This window comes from Musa acuminata, chromosome BXJ2-7 (assembly GCF_036884655.1).
Source record: "Musa acuminata AAA Group cultivar baxijiao chromosome BXJ2-7, Cavendish_Baxijiao_AAA, whole genome shotgun sequence".
NCBI classification, from domain to species: Eukaryota; Viridiplantae; Streptophyta; class Magnoliopsida; order Zingiberales; family Musaceae; genus Musa; species Musa acuminata.
Window position 1 is genome coordinate 59,726 of NC_088344.1, and position 21,266 is coordinate 80,991.

The 21,266-nt window shown below is 37.7% G+C and overlaps 3 protein-coding genes across 3 annotated transcripts; 2 read left to right on the top strand and 1 right to left on the bottom strand.

The window, feature by feature from the left end:
- Window positions 1-376: 376 nt before the first annotated feature.
- Window positions 377-5,745, top strand: LOC135616448 (mitochondrial outer membrane protein porin 1-like). The gene is made up of 7 exons (XM_065115640.1): window positions 377-518; window positions 620-740; window positions 836-903; window positions 3,579-3,689; window positions 4,688-4,777; window positions 4,874-5,082; window positions 5,209-5,745. The coding sequence occupies exons 2-7, from the start codon at window positions 698-700 to the stop codon at window positions 5,513-5,515; spliced, it is 828 nt and encodes a 275-aa protein (XP_064971712.1). The 5' UTR covers window positions 377-518; window positions 620-697; the 3' UTR covers window positions 5,516-5,745.
- Window positions 5,746-9,098: 3,353 nt separating this feature from the next.
- On the top strand, window positions 9,099-18,280 carry LOC135616449 (uncharacterized). Its single transcript, XM_065115641.1, has 2 exons — window positions 9,099-9,768; window positions 17,808-18,280. Exons 1-2 carry the CDS (start codon window positions 9,445-9,447, stop codon window positions 17,964-17,966), a joined length of 483 nt encoding a protein of 160 aa, XP_064971713.1. The 5' UTR covers window positions 9,099-9,444; the 3' UTR covers window positions 17,967-18,280.
- A 1,437-nt stretch (window positions 18,281-19,717) lies between these two features.
- LOC135616154 (uncharacterized) lies at window positions 19,718-21,027 on the bottom strand. The gene has a single exon (XM_065115341.1). It carries the CDS (start codon window positions 20,732-20,734, stop codon window positions 19,799-19,801), a length of 936 nt encoding a protein of 311 aa, XP_064971413.1. The 5' UTR covers window positions 20,735-21,027; the 3' UTR covers window positions 19,718-19,798.
- Between the last annotated feature and the right edge of the window lie 239 nt (window positions 21,028-21,266).

Here is a 21,266-nt window from a genome sequence, read left to right on the forward strand (position 1 = left end):
TGGACAAGACCAGTGCTGAGACTGAACAAGATATGCTTTAACAATTTGAGACTTGAGCATGGAATGCCGGATAGCTATTTCGGAAAAGAATCAAAATTGATGATGAACGAGATAAATTTTAGAACGGAGAGTTTTCCTAACAAAAATTTTGATTATCCGAACAACTTTCAAGGATCAAATTTGTAGAATAATCCACGAGGATAAGTGCCCAACTTCAATTATCCTGAATGCATGAAGAGAGAAAAACTCAACAAATTGACTGAGGTTTTGGCCCTCTTTTTTTTTCGATTGCCGTCGCTGCTGTAATTTGTCACAATGATATGTGGGTCGACGTGTCATGTCGGTCACATCATCCCTGAAATACTTCGAGGGCTCGTTCCGATAGACGGCTGCACCCAGCAGTCAAAGGGCATAACCCGCCGCAGAAATCAATCCGGTGACCTGACAGTTCATCTAGCGGTTCCAGAGCACTGACCCCACGAATTCAACGGCTGTCATCTCCCTGCACCAAACAACGGGTCGGTCTCGTCGCCGTCTTATGGTTCTCACGGCGGATTAGGGCCTTCACGCTCCTCCACATCCGTCTCACTTCACGTTGTTGATATTTACTAATATTTAGGAAGGCGCCGCCCTGTCCTCTCCGCGCCTTTCCTCGCTGCGACGTTTTCTCTTCCTTACCACTCTGCCCTTCGGTCTCATGGGTCCAGGTCTCTACTCCGAGATCGGCAAAAAGGCCCGAGGTAATTTACTTTCTGTCATGTTTTTTTTTTTTCCATCCTTTCTTTCCTTCCTTTTTTCCGTCTTTATGCTGGACATCTTTGATTTTTTTTTGCAGATCTTCTTTACAAGGATTATCAGACTGACCACAAGTTTACCGTCACTACCTGCACCGCAAATGGAGTCGTAAGTGATTATTTTCTTTTTCTTTTCGGTTTTTCTTGCTCGTTGATCTTGCTTTTGTGTCGTTGGAAATGGGTTTGGCGTCATATATTTGCTGATTATCTTCTTGGCTTCTCTCCTTCCGATGAATGGATATATTTATGTAGTTTAGTCATGTTGTGTAAACTTAATCTCGAAATCACTTAGATGCCTCTATGGCTTGCGATTTTTTTTTGAAACCTCACAATCTATGACCCAAAGGGGTGGTTGTATAGGTGGTTTTTTTTTCCTCTGATTGATCTATGGATCGTCTGATGGACTCCAAGCAAGGAAGATTGTGCTTAAAAGAATGACAAGGGTAGAAATGCCACTTGGATATTTTCCAAATACTGATGTTTGTTTGGCCTTTGTGCAAGTTATAAGAGGATCTTACTCTGAGGGTAGGAGGGTAGGATTATTCGTAACTGTCTCTGGGCAACTGTAATCCCTAACAGGTCTGAGATATCTTATTGTGGTACTTAAATTGGACCATTAGTTATCTTTGATCTGTTGATTGCACTGCAGATCAATTGTTTCAACATTTGGCTCTTTCTGTAAACTGAAGTGCCGAAAGATCCTCAGAAGTAGGAATATACTTTAACCTTGAATTTTTTAGATGTTTGGCGCATGATTGCCTTCGACAGAGCTCATGGTGTGAAAAGATTCATGTAACTAGCTCCCAGTAGTCATGACCCAAGACTTGTGTTGTTAGTGTAGGCATGATATGTGCAATTGTGACTTTTTCCCAGAAGCTGTGACTATGATCGAGATAAAAATTGGATCGTAATATGACAACAAGAAGTCTTTACGTGCAGCAAAGTTATTTTTGTTTGATAGTTGGGACCTTTTGGTTTGTAATTGCTTTCTTCTGGTTGTTTACCATAATCACTTTGATGTGGGACAATTTTTATTTTTTTATTGAATAAATTTTATTAATTTAGGGATATTTTGCAAATGTCATAAGTTTCCATATGAAAAATCTTCTATAATTCTATATTAATTACCAAGATTGCCAAAAAGAATGAAAAAAATGAAAATCCAGAAGGAAGGAGATCAATCATATAATTCGTTAGAGATATTGAGAAAAAAGGAAGTAGATACATCTTAGCCATGGTTGAAGATTTTACATATTGTTTGAAGATTTTATCCTACAAAAAAGTTTTGTAAATATTGAAGCTTCTACAAAAAAGAATATGTTCATAAATCAAATATTTTATCAAGGAATATTATTTGTCAAAATATGAAAACATACCTTTATAAAGGATGCAATGTTTGATTATTGATATGACTTGATTTTTGGGATATTATTGTATTCTTCTTCATTTTTGAAAACATATCTTTTTTTGGAATATTATTATTTGAGGTCTATAAAAAGGAAAAAATGAATCGTAATTGAAAATTAGAGAATTAATGAATGAAAGAATATTTTTTCCACAAAGTATAAGTTGACAACGTGTGAGTTGTATGAGGACATTCCAATGGTGAATTTCCATCAGTCATATATAAGATGTGCGGAGGTGAGATTTTCATCCCTGGCAGTTGCACAATGAGCTGAGTCTAATACTTATTCTTTGTTATATTATCTATTTCTATTCTCTCTTTTGCTTATTCTATTCTTAAATAAAAGAATATATTTGCTTGTCATGAACTGGTCTTATGTTACACACTTCATAATCATAGTCTCTTAGGAGTCCGCTATAGTATTTTACTATACAATGTAACTCTAGCAGTCCTGGGACAGAATTTTTGGCATGTGGTGATGTTAGCATGCCTATCATTTAGTGGTGACAGGATATAGTATCTCCTTCCTCTTTTGTTTTGTAGAGGTCAGGCCTTCCAGTCATAATATTCTTTCCCCATTCCATATCTTATCTGCTAATATAAAACAGTCTAGTTTTGTGTGTTTCATGTCAGCTTCACTAATTTTTTGTTTGTTCGTGTTTTCATGGCATTTGACACACATCCAGCTGCTCCTGTTTTTAAAGTATGTGACTGTCTGGAGCACTTAGAGCAACAACCACCATTAAAGATCCTTCCTTGTGTATTGCTGGATATAAGTTATTTTCAATTACCATTATGTTCTTTCAGCACATGCTATGGGATATTGGCAATTTCTTCATTGACTTTCTATATGATCTCATGGAAAAGGGAAAGCTAGTGAAGTAATTATGGTCTTGGTGCTGGCATATGACGGTTAGAATTTGTTCAGGTGGACAACCAATGTGCTTTGAACTTTGATTTATATTGACCCATTCTACATTGGTTTGGCTAGTTTAAGCTGTGGGTCTTATAAATATGCATATTACTGGAGAAACTGAATTTACTAAAAAATATATTAAATGTGCATGGTACATTGTCTTCTCTTTCTACATTGGTTTGGCTTGTTTGAGTCTGGTTTTACTTAAAATATATATTTCTAGTTTATGGGAAAAGTAATGGTGGATAAGATTCATGTGGCCACCTCCAAGTATTCAGGAACTTGGTCTTCTTGTTGATTCTACTAATCTAGGAAACATGATGGTTAGAACTTTCTAGTTCAATCATCCATGTAGAGAGCTTGTTTGCTGACAGTCAGCTTCTTGGCATTTGTGATCCTTAAGTTTCTACCTTTTTTGCAACACTCTACCATTCTAGTTGTTTGATCTTTTTCTCTGCTGCAGGCAATTACAGCTTCGGGTACAAGGAAGAATGATATAATTTTTGGTGAGATTCAGTCTCAGATAAAGAACAATAACATCACTTTTGATGTGAAGACAAACTCAGATTCAAATGTAAGATTTATTACCTTTTCATTGTTGTTTATGAATTGACATGTATGGTGTATGAAGCGCAAGGCTTTTAGATGTAATAGTTTCTGAAAATATGAGAAATGTTATGCTGTTTCATTGACCATGGTACATACAATTTGTTGTGGTTATTAAGCACAATTTTGGAGCACCTATGAAGAAGTGACCATTATTCTTATGGAGCATGTTTTTCGTTTTATTTTTTTTACCTTTTGTATCTCATACTTAATTGTTTCTCCAGCCAAATGTTCCATAGTTTATTAACCATTGATCTCTTATTCACTAATCTTCCATCAAGTTTCAAAATTTATTACATATTCATGAAATTACATCTCAAACCTTTATATTCCTAATGCAATGATGATAAGGTCGGGTTACAATAATTACTTAAAGAAATAGGAGGATTTGGATCTTTATCCTGAACTAATGAATCCTAGGGAGCTTGCAGTCTTGAGTTGGGTTTAGAGTTGAGGTTTCCAGAAGGATTTAGGAGAGCTAAAGTAGTACTTATTCTACTTAACTTTTCAGTAATGGTTTTAGGATAAGAAGTCCTAAATGAACAAGTTACTTCTTGTTTGAGATTATTCCTTATAGTTTAGCAAAGCCAGTCTGTACTCTATGACAAGTCCCATGGGCTTCAATCACTTGCTTATATACAAGGTTTTTTTTTTTATATTATGAAGTCATAATAAGTTGATCTGTTTTGCATTATAACATGGTTAACCAGTAACTAATATTTGCATTTACAAAATAACTTGATAAAATAAATGGTGATGCAGCCAAGTCAATGATGATTATTAACCACATGGTTTTACTTATCATGAAAATGGCATTTTCAGGATGGATGATACTGAGCTTGTGTATTCTCAAGTCAATTGCTTTTAGGGCACTAAAAACAGACATGAGAGGATGTACTGCTTCCTTTTGTATATGAAAATTTTCTTCTACCAGATGGTCATAACTATTATTGTCATACTTGCTAGGTGACAACTACAGTTACCATTAATGAACTTGCCACCCCAGGTTTGAAGACAATTTTCAGCTTTGTTATTCCAGATCAGAGGTCTGGGAAGGTTAGAAGTTCTAGTTGTATTTTTTGTTGATGAAGATATGTTCAGCATAATTGTTCTCTTTTTCATTTCAATCATTAAACTAAACTACTTTTTCAGGTTGAGCTTCACTACTTGCATGATTATGCTGGGGTTAATGCAAGCATTGGATTGACTGCAAATCCTGTGGTTAACTTTTCTGGTGTGGTTGGATCTAAGACTGTCTCAGTTGGTGCCGATGTGGCATTTGATACTGCAACTGGGAATTTTATCAAGTACAATGCCAGTCTGAGCATCACTAATGCTGATCTTATTGCTGCCTTGGCTCTGTGAGTATTTTCTCTCAAGTAAAATTTCACCAAATAAAGAATTTTTTTGATTTTTTAATGAAAATGCCAAATTCTAAGCATGGTCTTGGATATTTATGGTAAATTTTGACTTTTATTTGCATGCAGGAATAACAAGGGAGATAGCTTGAGTGCTTCCTATTACCACTTGGTTAACCCTTTGTCAAGCACAGCAGTTGGTGCAGAGCTGACCCATAGCTTCTCTAGCAATGAGAACACACTCGCCTTTGGAACTCAGCATGCGCTCGACCCTCTGACCACAATAAAGGCATGCTTCAGCAATTATGGCAAGGCTAGTGCTCTTATCCAGCATGAGTGGAAGCCCAAATCATTTTTCACCATCTCAGGAGAGGTTGACACCAAGGCCATTGAGAAGAGTTCAAAAATAGGCTTGTCCTTGGTGCTTAAGCCATGATGAAAAGTTCTTGGGTATTTGTTTGCAGTGCACTTCCGTTTCAAAATTTAATGGAATGGAATAAGTTTAGAAGGAACTATGCCCCGATTGGTGGCAGCATCATTTTTAGTTATTGTCATGCTTGTAGTTGCTTAACGTTTGGCATGGGGGGCTTTGGCTCCCTGCTTGTTTTGATACTAGCCTGTAAGAATAATTCTTATCCAGCGACTGAGACCAGATGCTGCCCTGCATATTACCATTGTCTTCCAAGATATATAAACTGGTTGTGAGCAGAGATTGGTATCAAATTATTAGAATTTGCTTTTTGGTATTCCTCCGATTAGAATTTTCCGCCAGTGGTATTTGGCGTACATTTCATTAGCATGCTTAACCTTTTGGAACAAAGATATGATCGACTGGTATTTCTACGTTTATTTAGTGGGGGTAATGTCATTCTCTGAGCATTTAAGGGTAAGTGTAGCTTTCCAACGGATTATAATTAGGAGTCCCATCACTGTCCTTTTGGGTAAGCGCAGCTTCTTCGAATTTCCATGCATAGGGTCATCTTGTAGTCTAAGCTCTTAGAAATACTTTGGTCAAAATAATTTGAAGTTACACATAAAACCAGCAACCTAGCAGTTTGAATGATGGGTCTTTTTAATGTTGAAGCACGTAGAAAAATAGAGAACAATCATTAACTATGCCCGAATATCTACTGTCAAAGTTATACATTAACTGGATGATGCTTTTCTTATTACTATGATCAGCTCTAAGAGAGTACTATAAAGCTGGAGGTCAAGTAAAAAGTATAATTTAAGTTGCATTATAGCATAGTCATTAATTTATTATCACTGGAAGAGAAGTTTTATGGATCATATATGCAGTTTGTAGCTTGTCTTGTGATTTTCAATGCCAAAATCTAATCCTTAAATTAATTATGACTCCATGCAGGGTATATAAGACAGATGCAGAAAAGAGTGATCTTGTACAATCTTGATGAAGAACTACTAGAATGAAGCGAGCCATGGAAGAGCTCACTGTCATGTGCAAACTTGTGCAGAAAAGAAGAGACAGAATCAAATGAGAAGATGAAGGCACTGAATAGCTGATACCTCGTTGCAACAAGGTGATCTGACAGACTTCTTTTCACAGTCGATGAAAGGAAATATCATGTTTTCCTGTGCTCTTGTTGCATTTTCTACAGCCATGGAATCAAAAGCTTACGGTTCTTGATAGCAGTAGCAACTAGTGAATACACCCCTTGGTACACACAAAGTTTAAAAGTATTAGTTTTGAAAAAATAAGATTATATGAAAATGACATCAAATGCAAATTAATATTTCGAAATGTGACAATCCATTTCCATGATGTGCTCAGGCCTATTTTATTCTTGTGCATTCTATTTTATATTTTTTTTATTATCGGCCTAACGACCTGCCTTCTATGTTTACGTGTAAATGTGACCCGTGAAGAGAGTGCCGAAGAATGAAGACGTGAAAATATCCTGATGCAAAAGACAATGTGGTTTTTTTTCGATATGATGCAATGAAATTAAATAGCTGTAAGTTCATGAAGTCACTTTAGCATTCAGTATTCTGAATACACGAAGTCACTTTTAGCTGTAAGTTGTGCTTAGCATTCAGTATTCTCATATGCCAGTAATGAAATTTCTCAAATGATTATTGTCATTTGAACTATATATATATATATATATATATATATATGCGAGAATGGGAAGGGACAGGTTCTAGAAGTTTTTATTCATAAACTCATATCCTTGTGGTTCTTTGTGAAGGTGAGACTGTACCGGCGGATAAAAATGTAAGTTTCCTCATCTCTAGGCTTTGTTTAAGCTTCCCTATAGCTATGCCTCGTCTCTTTTACACTTGTTAATATTTTGCTCTTTTTCAAGATGGTGTATGAAACAATCAATGACAGACGATAGGTACTACTTAATCGTATTATCTAAGGGTATATATGCTTGTTTCACGGCTCCATGCCTCCGCTAGCGCACGTGTCGTAGTAACCCATCCAACATGTTATCTGACGTGACCCGCATCAGGATTGGGCGCTCCTCACATCACAATTACCGTCCGTCCGTCCGTCCGATGTCCCTCTTTTGGCGAAAGAGTGTAGAGAAGGCAATGCGAACCCGACCGTTTCCAACTTTACGCCGATTGGGCCGACATCGGTGCCTGACGTGTCGGTGGCTAACCCACGCCCTCACCTCTCTATGTTTCGTTCGTACCCCCGATTTGAAGTCCCGGCGGACAAGTGTCTGCCCTGGGCCCACTGTCCTCTCCGACGCATCTCGCCTCGCTGGCCTCGCCTACAGACCCATGTGGTGGTTGATCAGTCATCCTGAGGTGTCCACCGCTTCCACGGCAGCCCATGCGTCGCCCGTGGACCCAGCCTGCCGTACCCAACGCACCTAGTCGGCTTTGGTTCGGCGTGGCCTCGTTTCAAGTTGGACTTACATTCCTCCGTCCTCCAAGTTGGTTATTCCTTTGCATCCCCACGGATTCTCATGGTGTTTCTGGAGCACGAGCATCGGGGACGAGGAAGAATCCCTTTTATAGTTGTTTACGCTTCGATATAACAAATAAAGAGAACTGCTGATCTGCAGACCCGCAGGCTTAGGCTTTGCCCCTCGCAATTAGGGAGCCTATGCCTAAAAATGCAACCGGACAAAATCACTTTAGAAAATAATTTTCGAATGGCATATACAACCAATAATATTTATAGAATAATAAAAAAAATTTAGAAAAAAAATATTATTTAGTTTTAAAAAATTTTCTATTGGTTTTAAAAATGCATTAACAAATACTGCTTTTGGATCGATTAATCAAATTAGCAAGAGTAAAATCTTTGAGAGAAAAAACTATTAGTACAAAGTTAAAAAAAAAAAAAAATCAAGGGAATAATCAAGCTCCATTTCAAGGGAATAGTCGAACTCCAAGCTTGATATGCAAATTTTAAATTTGGTGATAGTACTAAGGGTATAGAGTTTTCTATTTGAAATGAGAGAATTAGAGCAAACCTTTAACACGAGAGAATAAATATGAAATGAAATCGGGACAGGGGAGGGACGATAAAATGAAAACAAGAGATCATTTGCGAAGAAAATGATCTCTTATTCAACCTATCAAATGATAATGATTGTGATTTATAATTTTATTTAATTTTATATCAAAAAATTTAATTATATCATAATTGTCATTACATATTTTGACTTATTAAGTTTTTATGGATATACATTAATATTTAAAATTTTTAAAAATAAAAAAAATTATATTATAAATTAAGTTTAAAAAATATTTGATTACAATCAACTGAATCAGAATCGAAATCGGGGATTAAAACTAATGATTCTGGTTCAGTTCCAGAATTAAAATTTAATCGATTCGTTTTTAATTCTAAAATTTTAAAAATAAAAAATCGATGATTCTAAAATCAAAACAACGATCCTAAAATCGAAGCCGAGGATGCCGTCGATCACATGCGGCTTCGTCGCCAAGGATACCGTCGAATCTGGAGCCCTGCCGCCTCTCTCCTTTCCTCTCACACCCTTTCGGGAGTAGAAAACAAAAGCTGAGAGCCCCGAGAGTGAGAGACCCCACTGTCAGTCTTTTTTAACCAAGCAGATACAAAAACAGATCCGGTCTTCTCCGCGAGCGTCCGAGAGATAAAAGAGCAGCTAGTCATCGTCGTCGTCGTCGTCAGGCGTCATTGTCTCCACCGTTTCCCTCCTGTCTGCTTCTCCTCCGCGCCCAGGAATGTGATGCCCTACGGAAGGCCATTTTGAGTGTCCCCGTTCATCACAAGGCCACGAAGTGAGGAGGTGGCAGTGCTGGTGGTGGAGGACGAGGAGAGAGGAAGCGGAATGACGGAGCTACGGTGCTAAGAAATTCCGTAGCAGTGGGTGGGGAGTGAGCACGCCAGAGGGAGGGATGGGCGAGAGCGGGGGCCCGACGATGGCGCCGCTGAACGTGGCGGCTCTGAGAGGAGAGGAGAGGTGGCGGCACTTCGACGACTCCGTCAACGCCGTCTCATTTGGCTTCGTGGCCACCGCCATCCTCATCTCCATGTTCCTTGCCATGGCCATCTTTGAGCGCTTCCTCCGCCCCAGGTCCCCTCTCCTCTTTTCTTCCGACAACGGCCAGCGCGGCGGGGGAGGGCCTGTCTCGGCTTTCCAGAGGGGGACGCTCTTGTCCGCGGATCTGGAGGCGCAACCCCAGGGATTCGCTGGCAAGCTCGATTATCCTTCGCCCAAGGTACGGACTAATTTGAGATTTATGCTGATTAGCGCACCGATGCACCATATCATGCTAACAACCTACTTTTGCTGCTGCTGTTATGTTTAACCCTCATGAGTTACGCCCTCCAATCCTTATTCGTTGTGGATAGATAATGAAATTATGCCCCTTCCTTTTGATCTACTACTGGTCACACAACTCGGCCTAAGTTCGTTTAGCTTTCTCTGGATCTCATCTTCTTTTTTCTTTTTTACTCCGTCTTCAACCTTTAATGATTGGTTTGGCTCAAATGGGCTTTTGTCATGACTCATAACTGCGCTGGACAATTCTAAACGCTTCTAACAACTTGTACCCTTGTTTGGACTTTGTTTTCTCTCTCCGGAAAACGTTCGAAAGATAAGAGGGTTTATGTTTCCACAATCTGAATTTTCAACGGACCACTCGTAAAGCGGCTGATCATTTTTCAACAAGATATACTATATTTGTACAGGACCACGTCGGATTGTATATATTGTCCTGTTTCTGATATCAAATGGAATTGAGAAAAAGGAATATGCAGTAATAAATGACCCATTTGTCATCTATCGACAAGGAAACAGGCATCCGTAAGGAGACAAGAATGTCCTCTGATAGCGTCCAAAGTTTAAAAAAGAGGTGCTCTGGAGTCCCCATCGTCCCCCAGTCATTCCATGGCTGAGGCACTTGCACAATGCCTCCTATAAAAGAAGTGACCTATCGAATAAAAATTAGTTTTAAGCTAATTTGTACCAAAAAAGTTATGTGATAATTCATTGGGATCATTATTCGTATGTTATCTTATGCAAATTGGGTTGTGTGGTCTCAATCACCACAAGGATTTTCACCTGAAAGTTATGTTTGATCTGATTTTTACAGAAAAGTGACATTGTTAACTGTTTAAAGTCCCAGTATTATGTGTTTGCAGCCTAAATACTGGTATTATAAACCTAAGCCATTCAATTTCATCCAAAATTAGTCTTCTTTTAATTATATTTGGATCTGTATCACAACCATCAAAACCCCTTAGATTTGTCAAACTTATTGGAACTGGGTCAAATGCAATCACAACAAGCAGAATCCAACAAAACTATTTGGGTTTTTGGGTGGCTCTTGGCTGAAAACAATTTGCTTCATTCAAACTTTAGACCCTAAATCCAAGGAATAAAAGAAACAAGGTACAAGCATTGCTCTTAATTTTCAAACACTGCTAATTTTCCATTTCATTATGATGCCAAATATAACATTTCACTTGTTTAATAAATTCATTTTAATCGGATCTATGCTTTTGTAATCTGTGAAGAGGCCTTAACATGAATGTAGTAGGCAACGAATCGTTGTGTTTTTTCTTGTCCGTGGCAATGTTTTAAAAAAAGAGAAAAGTTAGGAAATTTCGGTGAACTTTGACCATACACCTCTTGGTAACAGTTTTAGAGCAAGCAAGCTCTTGCCAACCTTTTGCTCCATTAGTATCTTGATGCAAGCCTTATTTTGTTCAAGATGGGTCGGTGAGAGTACAATTCGAGTTTGAGAAATGCATCATGGATGAAATGAAATATTTTATGGCTAATCTGAGTCAATCTACTCAAGTTGGTTATGTATCATGGCAGAGATAAATTAACATGAACAATGACCTTGCCTAGACATTCGAAGACTAAAAACATGCAACTGGAATTGGGATTGGATTGCCTAGGACAAAAAAACACTGGCTGGAATTTTTTATATTGCATTGCAATCATGTCTCTATCTAAAAGCGGCATGGATGAAAGCCCAATCATACACTTGTGCAGCTCCTCATGTTCTCCTATTTAAGGCCTTTCATCTCTTCCAGGGCTTCCAATTCAATTGCAGCAACTTCATGATGATTAGCCTCAATATAAATTTAATTGCAAGAATCATGACCAGCTCATCATTGTCCCACTAAATCAAGTTGTAGGTTCTAATACTTATGATAGATATGATGACATACATGAGCTCCTTATGAGTATATTCATTTCGAAGGAATTGTGATACTTATATAACTAAAGAAATTGGTTAGCTGTTTCACAATGGGTAATGGTGGTTTTATGGAAATAATATATTCGGAAGGCAAAAGTTTATGCTTTATTATTTAGCAACATATGAGGTATTGCTTCTTTGTTTGGAGTAGTAATCTTGTCAAAAGCATGAATAACTCTTTAGTGTGATGACAAACAACTTGAGATATGGAGACTGAGTTCCTGATCTATGATAAATAAACTCAGACGCTGTTTCTCGCCAAAGGCCTTTTATTGTTTATCCATGATGAAATCCAGAAGATGTATAGAAGTTTAAACTCAACAGTTTTGAAAGCTTGGTTTAGTGCATCTGCTATGTTTTCTTGTAACTGGGATGCACCATCCTATCTAGGCCTGGCATACAAGGTATATAAGGAACTTATCATTAATCATTCTAGACCAACCAGTACAGTCGAAATATGAATCCTTGGTGCTCACTAAAGATTGAAATCTTTCCTTTATCTTAAACAAAGATACATCCCAGCTAAACTATGTCTGGTTGGGACTCGATTCTATCCAAGAATATTTATGCACTCAGGATTTGTGCATTGCCCAAAAGGATACAATATGAGTGCATGTTGGTGTAAATACTATTGTGAGATGCATAATTATTAGCAATTTTGAATGCCTATTTGTGCATTTTATATAGTTTGTTTAACCTGGATATGTATATTATATCCTTATCAGCTTATTCTGGGATGTTTCAGGTAAAAGAAAAAAAGAACTGCAATGTAACAAGATAAATCATGCAAACTATAGACCTATATTTTAATTTTCATTAATACTTTGTGTTTGATTTTATGTTGTGCTGGTTTTATATCATTGATCATTTTTTCGATACTGTTGAAGTGTGATTGCCATGATAATGCATTTAGCCTGTTAGACTAGCCGCTAGAGCAAGGAATCATAATCCATATCACAGTGTATCTAGAAGATAAATATAAGCAGTTATTCATCATGTTATTTTCAATGCCATAATTTCTCTAAAATGTTATATGGGAATGTTTATTCAGATGAGAGAAAATAGTGTCAGAGGTTGAATAAATAAAAAGGAGCTTGTGTAAAATTAGAATATACCTTTTTGCCAATAACAACAACAAACCCGTAAGTCCCAACTATTTGGGATCGATTACATAAATCTTTTGCCGCTATTGAGATATGTAAAAAGTCATATGTTTAGTTAAGTTCAGAATACTTAAATATTTATTTATAATTCTTATTAAAGTCTTTCTAGGTATTCCTCTATCTCTCCTCGTACCACTAACATTAATCATTTCATCTCTTCTGACTACCACATCCGGAGGTCTCCTAAACACATACCCATACCATCTTAAATAATTTTCTCTCATCTTATCCTTTATTGAAGCGATACCTAGTTGTTCACGAATAAAAATATTTTTTTTCTATCTTTCCTAGTAACTCCATATATTCATCTTAACATTCTCATCTCGACAACACAAACTTTATATATATGTTGCTTCTTAACTATCCAATACTCATATTCATAAAGTATTGTTGGTTTCATAATTGTCTTATGAAATTTTTTTTAATCTCAAAGATATTTGATAATCACACAAGACTCATGACGCCTTTCGCTATTTTAACCATCATGTTTTTGTATAATGAATTATATCTTCATCGATCTTTCCATCTTGTTGAATATTTTGTTTAAGATACCTAGAGTCTTTATTTCAAGGAATTTCTTGTCTATCAAACTTAACTATATTATTCTGTCTATTACTAGAATTACTAAAATGCATCTCATATATTCAGTTTTAGTCTATAATTAAAAACCTTTAGTATTTAAAATTTTCTCTATAGTTCAAGTTTATAATTAATTTCAGTTAGTCTCTCATTAATTAAGATAATATCATCAACAAATAATATATACTAGGGAGGTCTATCATGTAAGTGATTGGTAAGTTCATCCATTATTAATATGAAAAAATAGGGACTTAATACGGATCCTTGATGTAATCGTATGTTAATTGGAAACTCACTAGACACACTCCTTATAGTTCTAACACTAGTAGTTACATTATCATATATCTTTAATAACATCAATATAATTAGTAGATATATCTTTTTTTTCTAAAACCTACCATAATAAATCTTTAAGAACTTTATCATAGCTTTTCTCTAAGTCAATAAAAAGCATATGCAAATCTTTCTTCTTCTCCCTATACTTTTTCATTAATTGTCTTAATAAATAAATAGCTTCTATGATTGATCTTTCAAGAATAAAATCAAATTGATTTTCAGAGATATTTATTTCAAGCCTATTTTATTTTCGATAACTTTTTCCCAAAGTTTTATGGTCTGACTCATGATTTTAATTTCTCTATAAATTGAACAATTTTGTATGTCACTTTTATTCTTGTAAATTGGTACTAAAAACCTCTTTCTTCATTCATGATCTTTCTAAATATTATGATATTGGTAAATAAGTTAGTTAACCAAGCTACTCTCTTGTCCCCTAAGTTTTTCTAGACCTCAATAGAGATCCCATTAAGTCTCATACTCTTAGTTATTTTCATATTTTTTATTACGTCTTTTATTTTACTAGTTCTAATTTTATGAACAAATCTATGATTATTAAATCTATCACTATTATTTATCATTAAATCTTAGTCCTGTGTGAAATATTCATTAAATAATTTATAAAAATAATTTCTTCGTCTTTCCTTAATCTTGTTATCATTAATAAATATTCTTTTATCTTCGTTTTTAATGCTTCTAATATTATCTAAATCTGTATACTTTCTTCCCTAGCTTTAGCAGTTTGATATGTATCTTTTTTACCATCTTTAGTATCTTGTTTATTATAAAAATTATCATAAGCTTTATATCTTACCGTACTAACCATTTTTTTAGCCTCTCTATTATATTCTTTATATCTTTTAAATTTCTTCTCATTTTTATAATTTTGCCAATTAATAAAAATAGTTTTAGACTTCCTCACACCACCACCAGGCACCAACTCACTCTTAAGGTTGTACTTCTACCCTTAGTTTCACTAAGAATCTTTTTGTTAAGTTCATAATCTTATTAGCCATCGTAGTCCAAATAATATTAATATTATCCTCATCTAAATTCTAGGGCATCTCTCTTTCAATCCTATGTTTAAAGGTCTTTACATTATCTTCTTTAAAATTTCATCATTTAGTTCTATCAAATTTTTGTACTATCTTTTTCTTCTTTCATTTTCTATAATAAATATCTAGTACCATCAACTTATGTTGATTTACTAAACTTTCGCCAGGTATAACTTTATAATTCTTACAAATAACTTTATCTATCTTTCTAGTGAGAAAAAAATTTATTTGACTACACCACCATCTTCATTTCTCTCCCATAACTAAAGTCGCCATGCATCCCTCTATATTCATCATTTTCTCTATATGACTATTCAAATTTTCTCTAATTATAAGTTTTTTGTTTATAGATATTTCCTTGAATGATAGAGAGGAATAATCTAAGCTTTCCCAAAATTCTCTTTTGATTTGATCATCTAATCCGACTTAGGGGGCATAAGCACTAATGACATTCAAATCATTATGTCTTTTTATAAATTTTAGGACTATTATTCTATCGTCAAATCTTTTTGCGTCTACAATATTATTCTTAAGATCTTTATCAACAACAATTCTTATACCATTTCTGTGTTTAACTTTCTTAGTATATAAAATTTTAAATCGAGTACTACCAATCTCTTTAGATTTTTCCTCTACCCACTTAGTCTTTTGTAAGCAAATACTATTAATCCTAGTATTTTAAATCCAGAACATACCTTTCTGCAATTATCTACAAATCCTAGAATGTAGGTTGATCATGTTAGGGGCAGAACTGGATCCCAATCAGCCTGGTGGTAAAGAAATACATACATGAGGTATACTATCTGGAAAGCTTAAAAGAATAAGTCGTGCTCTCATAAATCAGATGCTTTTTACCGTCTCATGTCTATCCTATACATGTCCATTCACTTAGACCATCTGCTCACTAATGAATATCAACACTTCCCCATTCAATTATGATACCTTGGTCATGGTTCTAAATCTTGGATGCTAGACCCATATAGGTCCCTTGATGGTCCAGTATAGGTCCTGTATGCACCGATATACCAATTTATTGTCCGTTGGTACACATATAGCACCAAAAGGAGGAAGAGGAGAAGAGTAGGAAATGGAGGTAAAGGCGGAGATCAAGGAGGAAGAAGAGGAGAGGAGTACATGGCAAGCCAATAGCAACGACATTCGGCACAAGCTGTAGTTGGGCTACAGTGATGGCCAAGGGCAAGCGTGGATGGTGTGAAGAGGTGAGGTGAGCGCACATGTGCGAGAGAGAGAGAGAGAGAGAGAGAGAGAGAGAGAGAGGTTTTAACCCTAAATAAAAGACCTAGTTTTAGAGGGTTATCATGCGGTAACCCCTATACAAGATCTGAACCACCTGAAAAAAGGTCAGCTTGTAACCCGGTTCCCAATTGGGCTGGTAAATACCACTCAGTATGGACCGTTCTAGAGAGTAGAACCTTGACCTTGATTATAACACCCCTTGTGTGACCTTGTTCGAGTCAATCCCACATGCAATGATAACCCAATTATGCATTCCTCGAAAGTGCATGGTGCCAATCCACAACTCAACCATCTAAACATTGAGTCGGTATCAAGCTAGACAATCGACTGCTTATTTGTCTCTTAAAGCTAGTCAGCTGCTCAGAACCAATAATCACCATATGTATAGGAGTCTGTCACTATCTATCATCAATTCCATTACTTGTCTGCCATAATTAAACCACAGATTCTGAGATCACATGTTGAGGAGAGAACTGGTTCCCAGTCAGCCTACTTGTAAAGGATATATTCAGGCATCACCAAACCCAAAATCATAAGCCTCGTGGACTCTCATGTCATATACCCACTTACTATTTCACGTGATCATAATGGTGAGGTTATTCATTTAACCCTCTACTCAAGTGTACACCCAACAATTTCCCCAACACACTCTGGAGAAACTCTAGGGACTAATTATATTTCAGTACGCCTGGGTTGTTTGCGGATCTTTTTTTGTCAACTTTTGTGTTATCATAACAAAATAGTGGCTATTCTGTCTTGCATTATTAACCTAATCAGTACAGTATCTGCGAAGATGAAATTGAACAATGAGTTATTTTCGAATTCCCAGTTCTGTTGAACATGGTTACATAAAAGTATCATTATCAATATGAAAAATCATTTTCAGCTTACTAGTATATCTAAAAATTATATGAATGATGAGCCCTCTTGCAGCACATTAGCTGGGAGACTTTGAACTAGTGAAAGATCTATTTGAAACGCAAACAGTAACAATTAAATTAGGAAGCAGGTGAGTTTAAAAGAGACTTCTTTGACTTCAGTGAGAGAGGCTTCATTGATTCAGATTTCTTCACATTGAAGTATAGATAACAAACCAGAACTGGTAGTTTCATATATATAAGTGTATATGCATATGAGTATGATATATTGATGCTGTTTAGTCTCTCTGGTTTTAGTTTTTTAATTTTTCAACAATGTTGTGCTTCCTATATGATTCACTTTATATCCTCCGATACAGAATTAGGTTTTAGCATAGATGCTGTAATTTTATAAAAGCAATACCTGCAATTTAGGCAGTCTAATCCTTGGAGGTCGCTCTACTTATAAAAGACATACCTTCTTTTGCATCAAAGTATCATGTCTACCATGTGTAAATAAGAGAAAGCTACGTAGCATCTGATTGTCACCCATGATATACAAAATAGGAACCACTTTATAGAAAGCTATTTATTAGTTCCCTGCTTATAATTTTGGTTAAATTTAGGAGGACATAGTTATGTAAAAGTTTTAATTCAGTAATAATAATATCATAACTAGTGGGCAACAGATGTTCAGATGAAAGAATTTAGTAACCAAATCCATCTATCTGTTTAAGATAGTTACTGACTGGTACTTGCTTTCTATCGCTGTTATTTATGTTCTCTTTCTTGATCAGATGTCAATCTATTCAAAGGAGGTACCAGTGCTGATGCCCGGGCATAGCGTGCCCACCTTCATAGCACATCCTGCTCCTGTTCCCTGCCGACCTGAGCGGATCCCATGGCCTTCTCATCAACAATACTCAATTAGTGGATCTCCCTCAAATTTAGGCTAGTGAACATCAAATTCAAGTTGAACTTGGTTCCATCTGAGGGTCGTTCTGCTATCTGGCAGTGTCTCATCTTGTTATAGAACTCGTTGCTGTGGTTAGATAGGCATTGCCGGTGTCTGTATAGTTCTTTTCTTTGGCTTCAATCAAGTATGCTGCCCCTGTTGCTCACTGTAATAGAGAGGTAGCTTTCTTAAGGTAAGTTTTTATGGGTTCTACTTGGATACTTTGAAACAGTTGTTAGCTCATTGCCCTTGTTTCAGTCTGTCCAATGAATTTGTTTAAGCTTTTCCATGAGAAATTAATTGGTTCCAGATGAATTTCCTTTGTTTGGCCTTCCAGTTTCGTGCGTAAATGAGTGCAATCCTTTGTTAGGGAACTGAACTTTAAGCTTCTAAGAAGTGGTTTGATTTTTTTTTTTTAAGATTTTTTATTATCCATGTTTAGATAATGTAAATTCTACAGATGTGTGTTTAAAGGTAATTGCATAATTGAGCTGTATATATATATATATATATATATATATATATAGTGTCAGTTGAAAGGGTCTCAAGAAAAGGATATTGTGTTAACACGAATTAAATGGGGAATTAGGAAGAGCAATCAGCAAGGAGGACCCAAGTTATGTTTATCCATGGGGTCAATATTAAATCTGACCATGCTCTTGGTTAGTGTTGAAATAAAAAATGGTTTATATGTATGTATTATAAGCCTATTACTACCATGGACATTAAAATGCAGTCACAATTTATCAGTGTGGAAAATTAAAATGTGGTTGCTGAGAATGCTTGTAGGGTTCTCATGTTTGCACATGTTTGCCTCGTCCTAATAATGGAAAGTAAGATCAACCAGAAAACCATTGATCTGATGGTGACCCTTTTTGTTTTTATCTTCTACCAGTGATTAATGTTAAGCTTCTATCTCGTCATTTCTATTTTAGATCAAGTGAATTAAAAATTGCTGGCTGCTATGTTTGAAGACAATTCTCATCATGAAGTTGTTAACCCAGCAAGGGTCTCTTCGGGCGGAGTTCCGCTGACCCCAATTGGGTAGTCTGAAGGATGGCAGTTGGTGTGTCTACTCGAACATGACTTTATCGGAACGGGAAAGACACGCCGTTGCGTTGGCGCCCGTCGACACGCCACCCCCGTAGCCATGGAGGTACGTACCGTGTGGCAGCAGCACGCTGCCCTCAAAACTTTTTCGATCCAACGTCCACCACCCCTTATATCACACAGTCTCCTCAAAAGTAGCTCTCCCTCGAAGGTAGTAGGCAACCGCAAGCCGCCGCCTCGTCTTCCGCCTTTGCTTTCTTTGGATTCCGAGAGAGCAAGTCACGTCGCTTTCGTCTTTTATTCGCTCATCGAAACTCGACTCGCGGATAAACCCAAGTGGTCCTGCGGTGTTAGAACCCAACAACCGCAGTGGCCATCGCTAGCTTTGGGGCTCCTCCATCGTCGAGGGGAATTAATTGTATGTATGTACCGTGTCGTGTATTCAAGGGAATGAATGACAGTGGTGAGCGGCGACATACGACGTAACAAAGTCACATGTACATACATGTTCACGTTAGGTTCGCTGACGTCCCTTCTCCAAGTGTTGTCGTCTTCGTCTCCCTCCCTCTCTTCGTCAGCATGGTTGCAGTTCGATTTGGCATGCAAGGAATTGCTAGCTCCTGTATTAAAAATAAATAAATCCCCTCTTTATACGTTGGCTGCCTGCGAGACATTCTTTTCCTTTCATCAAACTCACGAAGCTAACTAGCATTAAGGATTAGAATTCTTATGCTAAAACCAGAATATCACCATTTCAAAAAGAAACAAAATTAATAATAAAAGTTAGAGGAAGATGAAGCACTCCAGGGAGACGAGGGGGTTCTCCAGCGACTCCTTCGCTTCCCCTGCAGATCCCGCGGCCTCGCCGCCCACTATGCCCTCGTCTTTTACGCATAACTTCTTTTCTCCCTCGTCCCCAGGCATCTGCTGCTTCGTCCCGTTTGCCCTCACCGCAGACGCTCCCGGCGCCCTGCATTGTCCCCCTCTCTGCCCAAGCTCCGCCGCCCGCTTCATAACCGGGGACACCGACCGCCTGCCGGATCTCTCCCCCAGGTCTCGTGTGGCCCCGGGTCTGGAAGCTCGGCTGCTCGAAAACTCTCTGGCGGAGTTCGTCCTGGCGACGGCGGCGTGCTCCGACCTTCTTCCCGCAGGCGAGAATGAGGATCTCCCGCTGCCGCAGCCGACGGCAACGCTCCGGTCCCTCCTGCAAGCGAAATCTCCAGAGACGGAGCGCTTCCTTTGGTACTTCGCCGGCGAGCGCTCCTCCCTCGTCGCCCTCATCCCTGCCTCTGCCACAGCTCCTCGTCGCCTCTCCGCCTTGGTGGCGGAGGCCGAGAGGGTCTCGCTCTTCGCGCTGACGCTCCAGGCCTCAGATGCGTCCTCGGATATGGAGTCACAGCCGTTGCTGCTGTCGATCGAGAGGGGAGCAATGCCGTTGAGAGGAACACCAGTGGCGTAACCCTTTTCGATTATCTCGACCTCCTTGGAGTTGGCATCTTCACATGCGCTCGTCCTGGTGGTTGGTAATGGCGGGGTCGACCGCGGCCTGGACGTCTCCAAGAGGACTTCTTTCACCGTCTCCTCTGCTTCGGTCTCTGGCGGCCGTGAATCCCTCTGCACCACCGGGTTGCGATGGACTGTGGCAGAAGCCGCAGCCGGCTTCCCCTTAGCGAGAGACTCTTCCTTTTTGGTGATACTACTACTGAAGCAGCAGCCCATCCTACAGCTAAGCTGGCATCTCCTCCAGCAGCAAGAACAGCAGTTACGGATGAACTTTTAGATCTTGGCGTATCTGAAAGGGAGGAACCTTGGATTTTTTTTTGGTGTTTCTACCGTGAAGACAATGCAAGTTCCCTCACAGCGTCATCCTCTCTCCCGTTTCTCTTTTCGACATGTGAAGGGACGACGCAACAGAAGAATGAGATCCTCGTTATAGTCCCAAGAAGAGGGAGAGAGGATTCTTTTGTCTTTGGGTCAAAAAGTATGGGGACGGTTTAAAATGCATTGCGGTTACCCTAAAATATAAATCTTCATGTCCATGCCTTTTCTTTTTCTGCTTACATATATGCCTTTTGACTGACTTTAAAGATTATTACATGATTTTTATATACTATTACATTGTTTTACAAAGTGTCAATCTGTTCAAATTCGATTTAAAAATCTCTATAATCATCTAAAAAATCAATATTTATATCATAAAAATTTAATATTTATATCATAAATGAACGGTGTGATACTCGATTATTCTTAC

Bases quoted from the DNA above. Each gene is read 5' to 3' on its own strand.
- LOC135616449 (XM_065115641.1), top strand. From the start codon at position 9,445: ATGGGCGAGAGCGGGGGCCCGACGATGGCGCCGCTGAACGTGGCGGCT. The intron at 9,769-17,807 runs GTACGGACTAAT...TTTCTTGATCAG, and splicing joins TCGATTATCCTTCGCCCAAG to ATGTCAATCTATTCAAAGGA.
- LOC135616154 (XM_065115341.1), bottom strand. From the start codon at position 20,734: ATGGGCTGCTGCTTCAGTAGTAGTATCACCAAAAAGGAAGAGTCTCTC.
- LOC135616448 (XM_065115640.1), top strand. From the start codon at position 698: ATGGGTCCAGGTCTCTACTCCGAGATCGGCAAAAAGGCCCGAG. The intron at 3,690-4,687 runs GTAAGATTTATT...CATACTTGCTAG, and splicing joins AGACAAACTCAGATTCAAAT to GTGACAACTACAGTTACCAT. The intron at 4,778-4,873 runs GTTAGAAGTTCT...CTACTTTTTCAG, and splicing joins CAGATCAGAGGTCTGGGAAG to GTTGAGCTTCACTACTTGCA.